Source organism: Neofelis nebulosa, chromosome 1 (assembly GCF_028018385.1).
Source record: "Neofelis nebulosa isolate mNeoNeb1 chromosome 1, mNeoNeb1.pri, whole genome shotgun sequence".
In the NCBI taxonomy this organism is placed as follows: Eukaryota; Metazoa; Chordata; class Mammalia; order Carnivora; family Felidae; genus Neofelis; species Neofelis nebulosa.
Window position 1 is genome coordinate 137,677,412 of NC_080782.1, and position 17,932 is coordinate 137,695,343.

General features: G+C 43.9%; 1 protein-coding gene and 1 long non-coding RNA gene across 7 annotated transcripts in view; one reads left to right on the forward strand and one right to left on the reverse strand.

Moving 5' to 3' along the window:
- Nucleotides 1-2,112: 2,112 nt before the first annotated feature.
- LOC131516542 (uncharacterized) lies at nucleotides 2,113-6,031 on the reverse strand. Its single transcript, XR_009264141.1, has 3 exons — nucleotides 5,918-6,031; nucleotides 5,252-5,298; nucleotides 2,113-2,356 (listed from the first exon to the last, which is right to left on the reverse strand). It is a non-coding gene; the product is annotated as an uncharacterized LOC131516542 (long non-coding RNA).
- The window catches only part of ZNF608 (zinc finger protein 608), a 119,502-nt gene continuing 105,282 nt past the window's right edge, over nucleotides 3,713-17,932 (forward strand). For 3 of the 6 annotated variants that reach the window (XM_058737644.1, XM_058737668.1, XM_058737659.1), the window contains exons 1-2: nucleotides 6,221-6,333; nucleotides 7,383-8,489. In XM_058737644.1, the coding sequence (XP_058593627.1) occupies nucleotides 7,584-8,489 (906 nt within the window). In that variant the 5' untranslated portion in view covers nucleotides 6,221-6,333; nucleotides 7,383-7,583. Of the gene's footprint in view, nucleotides 3,977-6,220; nucleotides 6,334-7,382; nucleotides 8,490-17,932 lie in introns of those variants that run through there. The other 3 variants (XM_058737675.1, XM_058737651.1, XM_058737684.1) reach the window with 3 other exon arrangements.

The window sequence follows — 17,932 nt, forward strand, 5'->3', positions numbered from 1 at the left end:
GGAAACCAGGGCAGGTCACCTGCCCACTACCTTGAGGCCGGTCTGTTCATAAACAACCCCACACAGATAAGAATCTTTCTCCACAATCTTCTTGGGCAGCCACAGTTTCTCATTATGTCTAAATTGAGTTCCTTTTCCCATACACCAAGCCCATTTCCAGGTCGGTTTTATTCTTTAGAGCTTTGCTTTCCACTTTTCCCACTTGGTCCTGAGCGAGGACGTGTCCATGTTGACAGAGATTTTTTAGAAAAGCTAGGACCAGGTATACACTCCCATCCTAATAAAAGCTGAAGAATTTTTTTTCCTGATTCCTCCTACACCATAATTCAGAGGAAATAGGAACCGGAGACACATCTACTGTTGTGTTTTTCTGTGTTAACTGCTCGAAGGCCCTGGCCTTCTCAGCATTGGGCTCTTTTGCTCGTAAATAGTGGGGAAAGTCCTAGGCCGGAAGCTTCTGCACCTTGTGATTGGTGCAGAATATCCTGGGGGGCAGGGCTCTTGGCGATGGTGATTGGAGAACACTCTTTAACTGCCCCCTTTACCCACTATTCCTCAAGCGGCTTCCACCCCTCCATTCCTTCTAGACTCCAATTCCAGCTGGCTCCTCCCCACTACCACATCTCTGGGGAGACGGGCACTAAAATGACAAAGTGCTCGTGTCATGCAATAGTGTGCCAGCATCACCAAGGATGTGCATGTGGATATTAATATGGAGACTGGCGTGGTCCTGTTATCTTGATAAGAGACAGAGCTAAAACTTTCTTCTCTAAAATCTGAGAGCGTCCCGATTTTTGTGAGGGGAGCAGCTCTGACTTTCTAAAGCTGCTAGTTAATTATCTTCGTTTCACTCATCAATTAGCTGATAGCCCTCTGATGTCTCTTGATTGCCCCCTTTGTCAAACAAAACAAAACAAACACACGCAAAGCCAGCATAACAACTCTGGCTTATTCAAATCTTCGAGAAGAATGGGGAGGGCAGGAGATGGGGGGTGGGGTGCAAATGGAGTGTGGGGATGTTGGGACGGCAGGAAAAGGGTTTGAGTTAAATTCGTGAATGAGTTTGGCATAAGCCCCTACCTTTGACTATTAGGGTTTACTGAACAAAAAAGTTTAGATTCAAGGTTAGGTGGTAATGTTAGGGTTAGATCAGATTATTTGAGTATTAGGAAGCCTAAGCTTTGGTTTTAGTTATCCTGAATCCATGCCCCAGACTCAGGGATTTGCTTTTTACCAAGGCAGTGTTAGAGGGCTGCTTCTACCCTTTCCAGCTTCGCAAATTCAGGTCTTATTTTCTGTGCTTTTTGAAGTCCAGTTGTTGTAAGAGCTAGCTGTTGATTTTTCTAAGCTGATATAACATGGGGGGGGGGGGGGTGGGTAGCCATGGTCTTCCAATGGCTGAAATGGAGTACATACTCCAGGGACAGTGGAAGTGCCCAGGAGTGATCTGGACGTTTGAGGAACCTCTCCTCCAAAAGAAGAAAAGTTAAAAAAAAAAAAAAAAAAAAAAAAAAAATCACCATATGGTGCTATTACTATCAATTGAACATTAAAAGAATTTGTAAATCTGTATATTCAAAAATAGAAACAAACATCAGAGCTAAAATGGAGGGTAAGTGGATATCAGGTGGCTAATTTGCCCCATTTTATTTGTTAATGTATCGCGTTGATTTGAATATAGATCGCTTTAGGGAGATCTAAGGACTAGTCTAGATTATATTCCTCTAGTTTATATACCTCAGCAAAGTGCTGTTTATTACTATTTGCAGCATCAAGTTGAGTTCATCGTGGGTAGTGAAACAACACATTGCCATTTTTATTTTATTTATTTATTTATTTTTTTAAATGTTTATTTATTTTTGAGACAGAGAGAGACAGAGCACGAACGAGGGAGGGTCAGACAGAGAGGGAGACACAGAATCTGAAACAGGCTCCAGGCTCTGAGCTGTCAGCACAGAGCCCGACGCGGGGCTCGAACTCACGGACCGTGAGATCATGACCTGAGCTGAAGTCGGTCGCTTAACCGACTGAGCCACGCAGGCGCCCCCACATTGCCATTTTTAAAAAGAACTAAATATATTGGAAGCTCAAACATGAGTCAATAGACATTACTTAAAACATGTGACATAAATATTTTTATTGACCCGCAAAGTCATCCCTGAGTGTTTACATCATGAGCTGTCTTTTGCTACCAGTAATCCACTTTATATGTCCATTTGACTCTGAAGACACATCCTCAAATTGTAATTGTCATGTGGAAATTACAGTTGTGTTGGATCTTTAATGCTTGGGATCATGATGCTTTCAGTGAAATTCAGAGTACATCTTTGACTTTAAGGTTTCCACATTGTAGCTCCTAAAAGTAATGGCAAATAACAGTGAAAAATTAAAAAATAAAAGTGCTTTAAAGGCTCAATATATATATATATATGTATATATACATACATTAATTTAAGTATATTAGCTGTTACAGTACAATACTACACTTGTTATTTTATATAACCTCTCTTATCCTGTGACCTCAGAGTCCCATTAACTTGGTTGTTGGCATTCCTCCTATAATAGATTGTAAAATATTTCTCTATTTCTTGGTGGATTGAGCTGGCTAGCGGTCAGAGGACTTTGACACACCCCACCCCCCCTTTCCCCAAGATAGGGTTAAAGATCTGGGGGAAGGGGAACTCTGACAATGTTTCCGTTTAAAAATGCATACTGGGACTGTTTAACGGGTTAATCTTTTTAGTATATTTATTTCCCACAAATCGATTTGGTAAAAAACGAGGCTGGCCCGAGGTGTTAATATGGTTGGCTGGGGCCTTATTTTATTTTTTAATTTTTTTGGAGCCGCCTAGAACCAGGTGGAAAAGATTTGTTACAAATTCCAGGGAAGAAGTGTTCACGTAGTGGCGGTTAAATGGTTGCCAGCGTTCACACTTAAGTGCTTGTACAACAGAAGACTGGAAACAAAAGGGTTACTTGTTTCCCCACCGCCGCCTTTACCCCCAGATCGATTTTTCTTATTTAATCAGCGAGTAAAAAGAGAGACACGGGGAAAAAAAAAAAAAAAATTGGAAGAAGGGCAAAGTGGTGGGGGAGGGTTGAAAGCCAGAAGCTGCAATACAGAAAATCATTCTTGGGAGTTCGCGCTGCTGAGTCCTTGCAACAAGGAAGGGAAGCCAGCAAAACGCTCGCAGTCATTTCCACACAGCCAGCCTCCCTCTTCTCCTCGCTACGCGCTAGTGGCTCATTTGGCTTCCCTCTGCCACCGAGCGATCACATACATTATTTCCCCCAAGATAACACAATCAAACTTGTATTTACCGACATCCTTTCCTCGCAGCCTGTTTGAGATTTGTTTTAATAAATAAGTGTTTTATGTGAATGATGTAGTAATTGAAACGGGCGCACCATTTTTTTTTTTTTCTTCTTCTTACTGCAGGAGGTTCCCCATCCCCAATCTGGTTGGAAAATAAAACGCTTTGTCTCCACAACCACCCCCCACCGCACCCCCACCCGCTCTCAGTGTGTGTTTTATACGTGTGTATATCTCAACCCCCTACAGTAGCCAAGAGAAAGCAGCTAGCCAATGAGAGAGCCCAGTTTCATAAAAGCTGCTCTCTGATTGGCCCGATGCGAAAGGGCAATGGGAACAAAGAAAAGTCCCTTTCAGGTATAGAGGCTGAGAGCTCCTTTTGCTCCACTCCCCCTGTGTGTGTGTTGTGTTTCAGTCCTGATTTCAGTGTTGCAGAACAAGCTTGTTGTGTGTGTGCACCAGGGGGATTTTTGTTTTCTTTTTTTTTTTAATGTTAATTTTTGCTTTTACAAAAAATACACAGGACGGTCTGTGACATTTGATGGTCCATCTTCTTTAATAATAAATTTGTTGAAGAGATTATAATTTCCAAAATAAAGCGGCTGCAACCAAACACATTCAATGCAGTTAGAAGGAAAAGGTCAACTCGATCCAATACAGACCGTAAGTACGGTTGCGTGGGGAATGTGCGAGTTTTATGCATTGAAATGAGGAACTAGTTACAGGGTTTGGCTTTTGCATTGAGAACAACAACCCAAGAAGGGTGAATTTTATTCAGTGGAGGGTGAAGCATTTGTAACTTCTTCACACAAATTAAGCTTGACTGGGCACTCGGGGTAACTTAGAGTAAATTACCTTTTGGGCTGTAACCCAAGGAGAATAAAAGTGACACAGTTACATATCCTGATCTGCAGTGTCTATTCCCTAGCTCACCTCGCCCCCTCCCTCTCCTGTCCTAGCTGGGCAAGACCCTCTTCCAAACCGAGCCAGGAAAATGGGGGCAAGGGCAGAACAAGCCGATTTCTATCTCTTGCCACATCCTAGTTCCCAATAATTTAATATTAAACAAGGGAATAGTCACCCATTACATGTAATGGTTATAATTACCATTTTCCACCTCCTTAAAAAAGCAAGCAGCAAAAACACCATTAAGGGGAAAAAAAAGCGCCCCACCCAACCCAAACAAACCCACAAATAGAGTAACAATGGTGTGTTTATTACATGACCTGGCTCGCGAGCTAGCAAAATATTTTTCTTTGTTTAAGACGTGAGGGGGTCCCTAAAACCCAAGTAGCTTGGAGGTGCCCTCCCTCCTCTGCTAGGCGTCCCCATCCCTGGCCCCTCGGGAAAGCCGACAAATTGGAGATAAGTTGAGGAGAGGTTTATAAGGTGTTTCTTTAAAACATCTGCTTTGCTCTTGTGCTCATTACATTTCACTCCTTCGAACTTCCGAGAGCCTAGATCTGCGAGAAATGTTTCACATTCATAACTTGTAGCTGCGCCCACTGCAGGGGGGTGGGGGCGCGGGGAGGCGGCGGCGGGGGGTGGGGAGTGTGTGCAGGGGGAGGGGAGAGACCTTCAGCTTTTTTTTAAAGACCAGATCAGTATTTTCTTGATACGCTTGTCACCATTTTTGTTCTCACGACAACCAATTGAGCCCTTGATCCTCACGTGATGTGAAAGGCTTGCACTGTAACAAAATCGCTCCTTTTAGATGGTTGGTTGTTGCTAACTCGCCCATCCCCCTCTCCCAGCCCCGACATTTCCAGCAAAGCGACTCTCCACTTCCAATCCATCAACAATTCATTACTGCTTTTAGCTTCCAAACGCCAGCTAATTAAAAATACTAAGCCAAGCTCCGGGGCCATCTGACTAAACACAGGAGGGGGGTGGGTGAGAGAGGAGGAGGAGAGAAAAATAAATAAAAGGGAGACGCACCGTTTGCTGCGACTATCAATGGGAAAAACTGTCCGGAAAAAGGTCGCCTAAAAAAAAATTTTTTTTTTGACTCTAATTATCGAATTACCACATGAGTGATTGGCTTGAGCGACGGCGGATTCCCCCCCCCCCCCCCCCCCCCGGGGACTATACTAGGAACTGGGTTCCTTTTTCTTAAAACAACATAAAACAGGAAAACATCACATCCTTTGGGTTTCGAAGACCGAACCAATTTTAAACGCCGTTATTTTCCTCACCCCACCGCCCCCCGCCCCCCGCCCCGAGCGAATGCTGTTCTAACTGGTTTATCAGCTCATTGAATCATCTGCTCCCCTCCCCCTCCACACCTTTCTTTTTCTCCTTCGGCTGGGGTTCTCATCCTACCCTTTCTTCCTCCTCCTGCCCCTCCCCCCTCCTCCCTCTTCGCCCCCTCCTCCCCTCCCCCTCTTCTTCCCCCTCCTTTCCTCTTAAGTTAGTTCAAGAAATCAAATCTGTCAGGACGGGCGGAAAAATGCCACTTCCCGACTAACAGGCGGAATCCAGCCCAGATTTTCAGTCGTTTCTTCTTATTCTTTCTTCCCTTTCACTAATTTATCCCGATGTTAGCACATTCTGTCTTGTTACTAGCGGACGCCTGTAGGTTTGCTACATGGGATCATTACTTACTGATCACGGTGACTCTGAAGTCTGGAACTGAAGGCGGAATGAGAAGTTGGGAAAACTTTTTTCTCTAAGCTCTCTCTTTTTTTTATATATATCTATAAAAAACTATTATTCTCGATGCTTGTTAAGAGGAAAAAAAACCTTTGGTGCTTCTGTTGTGAATGTGAAACATTATCTTCCAGCTGTACAGTGACACATTTTTTTAAGGAGAAAAGGACTCCTGATCCGTTTGCCAAAAGGGGGGTGGGGAGGTGGAATAATGTTATCGAGTGATTATTCTGGCTGAGATGTGTTATTTGGTTTCTTCCTTCTTGATCATTTGGTGTTTAAGTAAAATGAGGCACAGGCTTGTTTGCCGAGTGGAGTGGGAAAGGCATTTTGATTTGCTGGCCTAATTAAAAAATGATAAAGGATTAAAGGTAAGCAATGTCTGTGTGTGTGTGTGTGTGTGTGTGTGTATGTATATTTATTTATTTTTCTCGACAATCAACTGTTAAAAGGGGCTGATCCCTTTAAAAACCGTTTTAACTGATCTTTGTCAAACACACACTCATTTGCGGTCATTGAGGCCACCTTGGCGCAGACTACTTAAAGTGCATGTCTTAATCAGTTTCCCTGTACAGTCAGTGGCACCATATTTAACAGATTGAGCAAGTCTGTGACCTAGGAATACGGTAGAATTGTTTACATGTAATTTTTTTTTCCCTCAAAAGGCAGGTATTCAGCCTTTTTTTTTTTTTTTAAACACTGTCTTTTTATAGAGAAATGCTCTTAAAGACGTGTGTGTGTATTTCAAAAATAAAATTGTATAAACTGTTGGGGAAGAGACGGTATGTGTTTGCTGGGGGGTTGGGGAGGTAGTTATTAAGTTGTTTTTCCTGTTCCTTACTGGGAACAAAAAACTGATTGCCCAGACAATTTGTAAAAAGAAGTCATAAAATTAGAAATAAGGAAAATTTAGAAACATAATTCTGAAACTAGCCTCAAGAGGACTTCCAGGGTCTGGTCTTTGAAATTGCAAGACCTAGGTCGCGTTTAGGGATGTTTAAAGCTGTGTTCCTCCCTCTTGTCTGAGTGTTTAGGCTGTGTTTCTGGGGTTGAGATATCACATGTATGAAAAAAAAAAATCCTAAACTCTCTTTTTTTTTTTTTAAAAAAAACTTTCTGGACTTGACTCAGATCTTTAAGATATTTTAATGCCTTAAAAAGAGTGATTATCCTTGTGCTGTTGATAAGGGATTTTTTTTTTTTTTTTTTTTTTTAAGCTACTGTAAGATGCTTACTATCACGGGTAAGTTTTTTGGGCTTGGTTATTTTCTTTTAAACCTGGTACTGGACTGTGGAGACAATATAGGAGCCACCTTCCTCTCCAATTTTCCCTGTACCCCTTACTGACTCCCCAGTATTAATCGTTTTTTATTCTGGTAACACCCAGACAAGAAATATCCGACTTTTCCCCCCTTCACAGGAAAAGGTGGACCGGGACTAAAGGGTGTAAAATCCCTGGACACATTCCTGGGGCAGGAAAAAGAAGAGGAAGATTAGAAGATTTTTTTTTTTTTTTTTTTTTTTTTTTTTTTAAGAGAAAGCCCAGCGGAGCTAAACGGATGTCCCCTCATCTCCAAAGGAAAGTTCATCGGATTTTTATACTAGAGAGCTCATCTTCAGGATGTCAGTGAACATTTCTACTGCAGGAAAAGGTGTGGATCCAAATACGGTTGATACTTATGACAGTGGTGATGATTGGGAAATCGGGGTTGGAAATTTAATAATCGATTTGGACGCTGATTTGGAGAAGGACAGACAGAAATTTGAGATGAATAATTCCACCAACACGCCTAGCAGCAGCAACTCGAAGGATTGCGGAGGTCTGGCCTCCAGCGGGGCCGGTGCTACCGCAGCCTTAGCTGATGGCCTAAAATTTGCTTCTGTTCAGCCTTCTGCTCCCCAGGGGAATTCACACAAAGAGACCAGCAAATCAAAAGTGAAAAGGAGTAAAACTTCTAAGGATGCTAATAAATCTCTGCCTTCTGCTGCCTTGTATGGGATTCCCGAGATCAGCAGCACTGGCAAGAGGCAGGAAGTCCAAGGGCGCCCTGGAGAGGCAACTGGCATGAATTCAGCGCTGGGTCAAAGTGTGAGCAGCGGCGGCGTCAGCAACCCAAACGGCAATAGTACCGGCACCGGCACCTCCGCGGCCACCGCGGGGGCGGCCTCCTGTGGGAAAAGCAAAGAGGAGAAGGCAGGTAAAAGCCAGAGCAGCCGAGGTGCCAAGCGGGATAAGGATGCGGGGAAATCCAGAAAGGACAAGCACGACCTGCTTCAGGGCCACCAGAATGGCAGTGGCGGCCAGGCCCCTTCCGGGGGGCACCTCTATGGCTTTGGGGCCAAGAGCAATGGAGGTGGCGCGAGCCCCTTCCACTGCGGGGGCGCTGGGAGTGGCAGCGGCGCGGCTGCAGGGGAAGTTAGCAAAAGTGCCCCGGATTCAGGGCTCATGGGAAACTCTATGTTGTTAAAGAAGGAAGAGGAGGAGGAGGAGAGCCACAGGCGAATCAAGAAACTGAAAACCGAGAAGGTAGGATAAAGTCGCCTTCCTCGACTTCCCACTTTCCTCTTTGTGTGCATTTGTGTGTGTGTGTGTGTGTGTGTGTGTGTGTGTGTGTGTGTTTGGGGAGGGGGCGGGTGTCCTCTGTGTGCCTTAACACTTCCTATTCGTGCTTTCTGGTTCTTCGTGAGATTTCTGTCCTCTGCATCCTTTCCACGAGAATTTGGAATGGGGGAGCTTCCTTGGGTGCACGGTTTTAGCTCTTGCTTCTGCTGCTGCTGCTTGTGGTGCTAAGTGTTCGGGTCCCCGGGTGGGAGGGCCTGGGTGTTCCTAAAGTGCCTTTTACCCTGCAGAAGGGCTTCTGGCCAGTCAGCCAGTTGTGGTGTGCTTTTAATAGAAAACCTGCTCATGTACCCACTTGACTCCTGTCCTGGTTTCTCGCCCAAGGAGAGCTGTCTTACATGTGAATATACGCGCCCTAGTATTTCTGGTAGTGTGTCCTTAGGGGCAGGGTTCACGGTCCCTCCCTGGGGAGGTAGGTCGAGGATTCTCAATTACACTCCTCCCTCAACCTGTTTATTTTTATTTTTATTTTTTTTTCCGTTACTTTCTCCAACATCGTTCTGTCAAAGGGCATCAGCCTTGCATGGGTTCCTCTCATTGGTCCTGGGTTAAACCCCAGCTCGGTGCCCCTGTGTTGTCGGTTGCTTCGCCATGTAGAATGACTGGAATGTTTTTGGTGGCTTTTAGGACTGTACCCTGGTGCCCCGGCCCAGTTCTTAGCTGGAGATATGAGTGTTCTCCTTTGGATTTCTGGCTTGCCTAGGGAGTGGGAAGGCTGGTGAAGACAAATGAAAAAAAAAAGGCTTGGCGGATTGGTGCTCCTGAAATGTGAAAACGGCCAGAGGAGACGAGAATTTGGGGTCGCATTTGAGCAAAAGTCTGGTTAGACACTGCCTTTGGAAAACTTGCCCCCAGGACTGTGCCATTCGGTGCTGGAGGCCTGTGACTTACTGGTCCAGTGACGGGGGTACGTTGGGTAGTGTCCCAGGACTGAAAGTGCTCTGTCCACCCTGCAGGTTGGGAGAGAGCTGGGGGTGTGAGTAATGTTTCTGTAAAATCGGTCTTTAATCCTGCCGGTAGTGCTTTGCAGAAGCAAAAATTCATATCCTGTGATTTATGGCGTGGCTGTTTGGAAATGTGCTTCTTAAATACTTTGGTGTATTTGCTATGTCTAACTTGATCCGAACTGTAAGATGTCTTTGGGTGATTATTTCCGTGTACAGTTATTCGCTGCTCTGTCCTCAAACCTTTCAATTTTTGTTTTTGTGTGTTGAAGACTTTAATGATGGGAGTACGGGAAGAAAGTTCTGATTTTATGATTTGAGAAGTTGTTGAAGGTCCATCAAAGTGTAGATAATGCCAGCATCACAAAAAGCCTGCGAACGCTTCTTTGATTCCTGTGCCTTTGGGCAGACAGCATTTTACAGTGATGACTTGAAATGCATTTTTAAAAATCCCAGGTTTCGATACTTCCATTTCACTGCGTAGTTGCACGTAATTTCTGCTAAAAGGCGTTCTGAAATCTTATTACTTAGTACAGTAGGGCATTTACTTTTGTTGCCAATAGTCTTCCAATTGCAGTTATAATCTGCTCTAACTATCTAGATGAATTGCCCTAATCCAGTGCTCACAATGGCTGTGGTTAAGGAGTCAGAACCATTTGATTGGATTCACTGCTGCCTGGAATGTGGGAGGTACTGCCCTTTTGCATTCCCCTTAGCCTTTTAATCTTCCAGCCAAATGTTCACATTCAACAATTTTGTTTAGCTGGCAGTCGGAACATTTCTGTATCTCAAAGGCTGCTGTCATGGCAACTGAGATTAGAGCACGGTGTCGGTTCTCTAGTTTTTGTGTTCTTTTCACTTTCCAGTCATAGAGGAAACTGGATGAAGAATGGAAGAATTAAATTATTCATATACGTGCAACTCATCTGGAGTCGGGAGCAGTATAAATGCGATAATGTGAATTACATAAATGAAGAGCAAACAAGTCGTGATGGGGCTGGGGGTGGAGGAGGGGAGAGAGCACAGAGCCTTTAGATTCACTCCACCGCCTGCCGCCAACTGGAGCCCCCGGTGTTGGCACAGGGACCCCTCAGGGATGGCTCCGAGGGGCTTGGATCCTGCAGTCTTGGCCATTCTCTGTCCAGCAGGGAGGTGTTGGCCCAGGGACACAGGTCCTTAGGTTCTCCTCCCTACCCCCCCAACCCCCCCCCCCCCCCCCCAAGAATGCTTGCCTCCTCAGCACCCAGAGATGGCACTCTCTCGGACAGATGTCACCCAGGGAAGTCGCTCTGATTCCACCAACTCGTGGATGGGAAAATGAGACCTCAGTTTAGGGACGACTTCCTAATGATAGGAGGATCCTCCGTTTAGGAGGTAAAAGATTTAGTAGGACATGCTTTACCTGACCAAGTATTTCAGCACCGAGGCATCTTTGAGGAAGGTTTCTTTTGACATTTTGTAGAATGTTTTCACCTCAGCCTGGCTTGATTTTCGGGGTTCGTGAGGAGTAAGTGCCTCAAGAGTGAAAACGATTGATTTCCAGCAATCAGATGTGGCTCACGAGGGGCCAAGTGTGAACACCAAAGGAGGGGTGTATGTGTGCGCGTTTCTCTTCTGTGTGTGTGTGGGGGGGGGGTTGTTTTTCCTGGTTGAAAGGTTTCACAGGAGATTCATAAGACTTGCTGTCACTGGTGAATTTTCACAGCATGCTTAAATGTCTATTTTTGGGCTGTTTATTCTGTTTCTACACTACACAAAGTCATGTAAAACATGATAAATTGGACCTTATGAAACCTAATTAAATCAATGAGTGTTCTGCTCCTTTATGTGGAAACCACAAGTATGTTGTAAAAGTCGCCACTCCCTTAATACGTGAGCAAAATCAAAACATGCCATAATTCTAAGATGTTTGAGCTATATTTCTATAGCCCATTTTGTGGTTAAGCCACCAGTGACATGTCTGAATAAGTAGATTTGACGGGTTGGCTTTGGGTTGTTAAAACCTGCTTCTCCACCTTACCACCCCCCCCCCCCCTTCTTTTGAAGCATAATAGCCTGTATTAAGGCTCTTCTGCATGTATCCTCCTTAGCCGTCTTACAGTTTTGACTTATCAGACACAGGCATTCGGCCCGGGCTAAACAGGGTACATGGTTTTGTTTGATTGCCAGAAAATTCCAAACTACATAGAAGAATTCTTAAAAATACCCAATACCTCAATAGACATGAAAGGCACAGGAGATCTTACAGTTGTGTCTCAGGGTTCTGACGACTCAGTACATATTCAGAAAAGAGAATTACTTCTCTGATATCCTATTGCTTTCATTAAGATGGTCCTTAACAGCCTAAAGGTGGTGTCGACAAATGGACCTGTCTGTAAGGGATATCATTCATTTTATTTTATTCTCTTGTAGAAGCCTTTTACACTTCACTAGGGAATTCTGGCACATTTTCTAAGTGAGCGTGAGCAGTTGAAGAACGTATTTTGATGAATGAGTTTTGGGGACAATATGCGTCCTCCCCTCTGCCCCCAAAGCTAGTGCCCCCTACAAATTCTGCTTAGAGAGTGCAGTTTATCTACTGTGAAATAAAAGGGCAGAAAGGTCACTTGCCGTAATTAAAGAACAAAGTCTATTGTTGTCGGACAGCAAACTGTTTTGAAAGCCACAGAAGGGATTTAGCGGTTAAAAACGTTGGTAACTAAGGGTGGCTGCCAGTGTGGATCCCGCCCCTTACTTTTCTATAAGCTGCCTCTGAGGGTGACAGGGCTTTTTGAGGTGGGTGCAGAGGCCATCCTTTCCCCAAGCAAATACTCTGGGAGAAGCCAAGGAACTTGGGGGCGTTTGTGTGGCCGAGGCAGATCACCGAGTCCTGAGCGGACGTGTTATTGGAAATGTACCGGGTGTGCCGGTGAGGTGAAAAATGCACAAAAAAGGGAGGGGGGAGAGGGGTGGGGAGTCATTGTCCAAATGTCACCAGGTTAAGAATGCTCTTCAGGTGAAATTGCTTGGCTCCGAGATGGTTTTAATTAGAGTGTTATAAAGACTTATTTTTTCCTAAGCGGCGTTTTATAGTTCGTAAATGAAATGTATGCCGAAAGTGCTAAGCAGAAATCTCCCTAACCACAGAGGTGTTCAATAACCAGATTCAAACAACACGGAAAGGACCATCTGTTCTTCGTTTTCAGCTTGAAAAACAAGGATTGAATGGCCGAGATTCGCTCCAATTTTGACTGTGTCTGTGTGTGAGTGCGTGTTTTTTTAATTTAAAAAAGTTCACCTGGTACTTCATAGAAACTTGCAATTGCAGTAATACGAGGAACGCTGTGAAAACACATGTTCCTACATTTATTTTAACCAGTTCCACTTTTATTTAAAAGATTTCCAGAAGCCCTGCCATTGAACACTTTATAATGGCTATTCAGTTCCTGCAGGCAGTCACAATGAGGGGTCAGCTCTTCAAAGATCTCACTCTTTAGTCAGTACCTGAATTATTCTGTCAATTTTCCCCCTGGAGGCCAGAGGGGTAAAGGCTCTTTCCAGGCTAACTCTGGTCAGCGTTTATCGGTTAATCTAATTGTGTGTGATAGCACTTTCCACCGGTGTTTACTGGACTAGACCTCGCTCTCCTTTAGAGCTGTATCTAGGATTGTTGGTAATGGGGAAAATATTCTTTCCACGATGATAACTTTTGAGTCCTTGACTTTTAGACACTAAGCTTGGTTCTGGGTTTAGTAAGAGCCCTGGGTGAAACATTATCCGGCCTTTGTTTGAGGTCTTTTATAGAAGCTAATGACTGGGCTTGTGCCTCCCTGAGATAAATGACATTATCTCTGAGTGGGCTGACAGGAAACAGACATGTTAATGGTGAGGCTGCAGGGAAGATCTGCTCGGGTTCTGACAAAAGAGTCAAGAAGGGACCCCTGGTTGTGGTCATTAACACATAATGCATTCTTGCTCCTCCTAAGAGGCCCTTGATAATTGGAAAGCTATTTTAGCCACAAGCACTTAAATCATAAATCTACTGCTCCTAGTTCCTTTGCATTTTTAAAAGTAGGAAAGTAGCCGTGTGTGTGTGTGTGTGTGTGTGTGTGTGTGTGTGTATGTGTTAACAAGTGTGTGATCCGGTTTATTTTTATTTTTTTTAAAGCTGGGTGGTAATGACATCTGGCAGAGCCCTATGAACTGGCTACACCAGGTGGGATCTCTCTTTGTCTTTCATCGTGCCTCAGTCATCCCTCGGTTTTAATAGACCCAAAGAGTGGGTCGAGAAACTAACCAGAAATCATTTCTATACATGAAGTTTGCCTCGTGGGAGAGGGATGAAAATCTATTTTTTGGAAGTTGGGGGACAAGATTTTGCTCAGTGATTTGAATGTGATGAAACCTGCCTTTTGAAGTGTGTGTTTAAAAAGTCATGGGTATAATTGAGTTTCACTGCAGTTTAAACTTCACTTCTTGAGCGGAGATAATTGCCACGTTGCACACACGCTAGAGGTGTAGAAGAGGTGGAAGGATCATGTTATTCTATTCTTTAATATTAAGCCCTGAAAGTTTTTCATAGTAATTACCGCGGCACAACATAGTTTTGATTGCCAGCACTCTGAACTTGCCAGTGATCTGAACATCAAGGGTTTTGCTTGAATACATAAACAGTTTATTCGTAAGTTACTTGTGTAGCGTTCTTGTAGAACATGGAAGCCAGAACTGAGGAGATATTGGGCAATCCCTAGCAATATCACAGTGGCTGTAAGCCTTTTTCATTAGGATTGTTGGCCAATAAAGAGTTTTCTCAATCTGTGCATTTCAGGTTATAGACAGGGAAAGAGAACAGGTGAAATCTTTCCCTCAGGAATGACTTAGATCATCATTTAGAGGCTACTATACGGATCAGCCTGGAGCCCTGTAACTCGCATTTCATGGGTGTATGTATAATTACTGAACAGCAGAATTCAGCTGAGTAAATTGAAAGATCAAATTGGCTTTATTCGGGGATTCCTGAATTGGGCAGTATTTCATCTAGCAAATAGAAAGGAGCTCCAAAGAGCTGTAGGAAAGGTAAGGTTTTGAAAGGTGGACAGGGGGCGGGAGAAGGAAGTTTATTAGCAGAGTGCCTTCCTAAGGGGAATGGAAGGGGTCTATTGGTTTTCTCACTGGTGCTAACCAGGTAATCCCATAAATGATGGGTTAAAGGCTACATTCCTGGGAGAAGCTGAATCTACAATTAGATTACTCGTAAGTCTTGGTTTGCTGATGGGGGGCTTAGCACAAGTGACTCCATTTTGGACCTGTTGTTTCTTTTGCAACACTTTCCCCCTTTGATTAGACTTAGCTGAACTGTGAGAGACATGATCAAACTTTAAGGCATTCGCACCGCTGCCGGAGAACCCTGTGACGTCTCCCAGTTCTTGTTGATCATTTGGGTGGTTTTCTCGGGTCATGGCTTCAGGCTCACCAGTTTTTGCTCGGTTATTTTCTTCAGTCCTTTTCTGGCATTCCAGTCTCAAGGAGCTCATCTGCTTGGTGGTTAGCGGTTGCGAACATGCCTTTAAAGCTTCTGAGAGAATACAGCTTGCCAGGGAGATTACTGTGATTATTGCAAGCAGGATAGTTCCCAATGCCTGGAGTGCACTTTGAAGCCATGGTCCCCACCACCCAAACCAATCAAAATCCAGTAAGTCAAAGAAAGTCTCCACTGAAGAAAGACTCCCTTTTGAAGGCAAGTGGCCTGCTCACTGATCTTAGGTAACTGAGTTTGAACTCTGCTGCGAGACATGTTCATTCAGGTACAACAGACACTATGGGCTGTAGCATGGGCACCTCCTTGTTTAGCTCAAGGGTAAGCATGGGCTGCCCTGTTCTCAAGAATAACTTTGGCCGGAGGGTCTAAGATGTTTGGGGGACAGCTTTTGCGTTAGCAGCGGATTCTGTAATATTTTCAAGAGTTAAGGATGGGTTCCTAATCATAGCCTCATATTTATTCCTAATCAGGGAAACTGAGACCTGCCAAAGGGAGCTGATTTTGAATCATGAGAGCCCCTTGGTACAGCCGCGGCAGCCAGTAAAGTGTAAAGGTTTGTAGACCACACAGGTGTTTTTATTCTGGTTACTCTTGACTTGTATCCCTTTCTTTGTACCGAACCAGGCTGTAAGGTTCCCTGGGTTTGGGGGTGTTAACCAGAGACATGGAAATGGACCGTCAGGGTTAGGGAGTCTGACAAAATAGAGGAGGGGCCGATTTGTTTGGGAGACACTGAGGCAGGAGCATAGTGGTAAGTCCAGCCGTTGTTTGGAGGTTGGATTACGAAAGAAGCGGCGTACCTCGATGTTGGCCTCTCAGTCGATTTGATTTTGAGGTCTCTGTCAGGAGTATGGAGTACAGGACCTGTCAGGTGGAGACTTCTTCAGCTCTGAGATACATTGTGTATCTGAAGTTCGAGTCTCTGAAGTTTGGCTGCCAGCTGGGCAGTGAGGGGGACCTGGTCCATCCCTTCCAAAGATACTGAAGGGCAGTCTTTGTTCTTAGTGATCGCAGATCAGAAGGGTGCGAGAAAACTGGAAGCGTCAGCTGCAGTTGTAGCCAGATAATTTAAGAAACTACAAGCATTCAGGGCCTGGTCCGGTTATAGGTAAATAACAGAATCTCAAAGGCAATTAATAGAGTTGGAATCTAACGTACAGATGAACGTGCAAACGTCTTTTCTCTGTACAGTTATCTCCATGTTATATACCAAAGATAATTACAGTAAAAGTAATTTGTTCACTTTAAACTTGGTCTGATTATTTACATAAGTGTAGCAAAGACGGTGATTGACCTGGGTGCCTAGATGGCTCAGGCAGGTAAGTATCACTTGGTTTCCACTCAGGTCCTGATCTCGTGGTTTCGTGAGTTCGAGCCCCGAGAAGGGCTCTGTGATAGCAGTGCTGAGCCTGCTGGGGATTCTCTCTCTCCCTCTCTGCCCCTCCCCTCCCCTCTGTCTCTCGCAAATAAATAAACTTAAAAAAAAAAAAATAGCAATTGACCAAAAAAGCTCTTTTTAAGACTGCTTTGCTGGCACCTTGTAAGCAAGGTACTATGCCGGTTTTTCCAAGGGGCTTTATTCTAGCTCCATAAAGTCAACCTGTTTTTTTTTGTTTTTTTTTAAATTGTTTTTAATGTTTATTTATTTTTGAGACCGAGAGAGCAGAACATGAGAACATGAGAGAGCAGGGGAGGGTCAGAGAGAGAGGGAGACACAGAATCCGAAGAAGGCTCCAGGCTCTTAGCTGTCAGCACAGAGCCCAACTCGGGGCTCGAACTCACACACCGTGAGATCATGACCTGAGCCAAAGTCGCAGGTTCAACCGACTGAGCCACCCAGGTGCCCCAACCTGTTTTTTTTTAAAAACACTCTGGTCCTGAGTCTAAGCACACGTCTCTCAAATACAAGATTCTAGTCAAAGTCTTGGTAATATAACACAGTTTCCAATTGTGTCCTGTTACAAACAGAAGGGATTCTCATTGAACTTAAGTAAATAACTGTTTTGCTGTTGAAAGAATACCCAAGAGTTTCCAAATTCTGGAGGAATCGAGGAAAGTAAATGTTTCATCTTTGTTTATAAAGGCGTACCTCACCAAATTATTAAGTCATTAATAGCTTAAGGGAAAAAGTTCCCTCAAATCTGGAAAAATAACATTAAAGAATTAGCACTATCTCAACCAAGGTGTCGTAAAAATTATAATGATCATCCTGTTTTCATTCAGCCCCATGCTCTTAATTTTTGTTCTGCTTGAATCCGCTTTTTCCATTAGTTCTGGAAATTCTTAACCAGTTCACTTTTATGATCTTAAAGTTATCAGAAACGTGTGTTTGCCAGAGTTCTTTCTGTGAAGCCCTCAAGATGACATACCCTTTGCAGGAACTCTTTTGCGAAAGCATTTGAATAACACAATAACTGTCTGAACGTGAAACGACTTAAAAAATGTCCATTGGTAGGGGCGTCTGGCTGGCTCAGTCGCTAGAGCATGGGACTCTTGATTTCTGGGTCATGAGTTCAAGCCTCCTGTTGGGTGTGGAGCCTACTTAAAATAAAAATTAAAAAAAAAGTCAATTGTTAAAGATCTGATGAGAGTTCATTATAAGGGAATTGACAAGAAAACTTGGTTGTTTCTTTGACACAGATTTTAAAATGATACCTGGAATTATGATGACAATATTATAGCAGGACATATTGGACTTTAGGAATTTTATACAGTTTCTGGAATACGACTCATATAAGTCTGTACAAATACAACATAAAGAAGTCTTGGTATTGGGGAAGGGGAAGGGAAAAAAGAAGTCCTAAGTATTGTTTTTTATCTGACAGTGCTTCCGGTGTAATTTAACATATCAGATAAGCCTACTTAGTTTTGTTTTGTTAATGTTTATT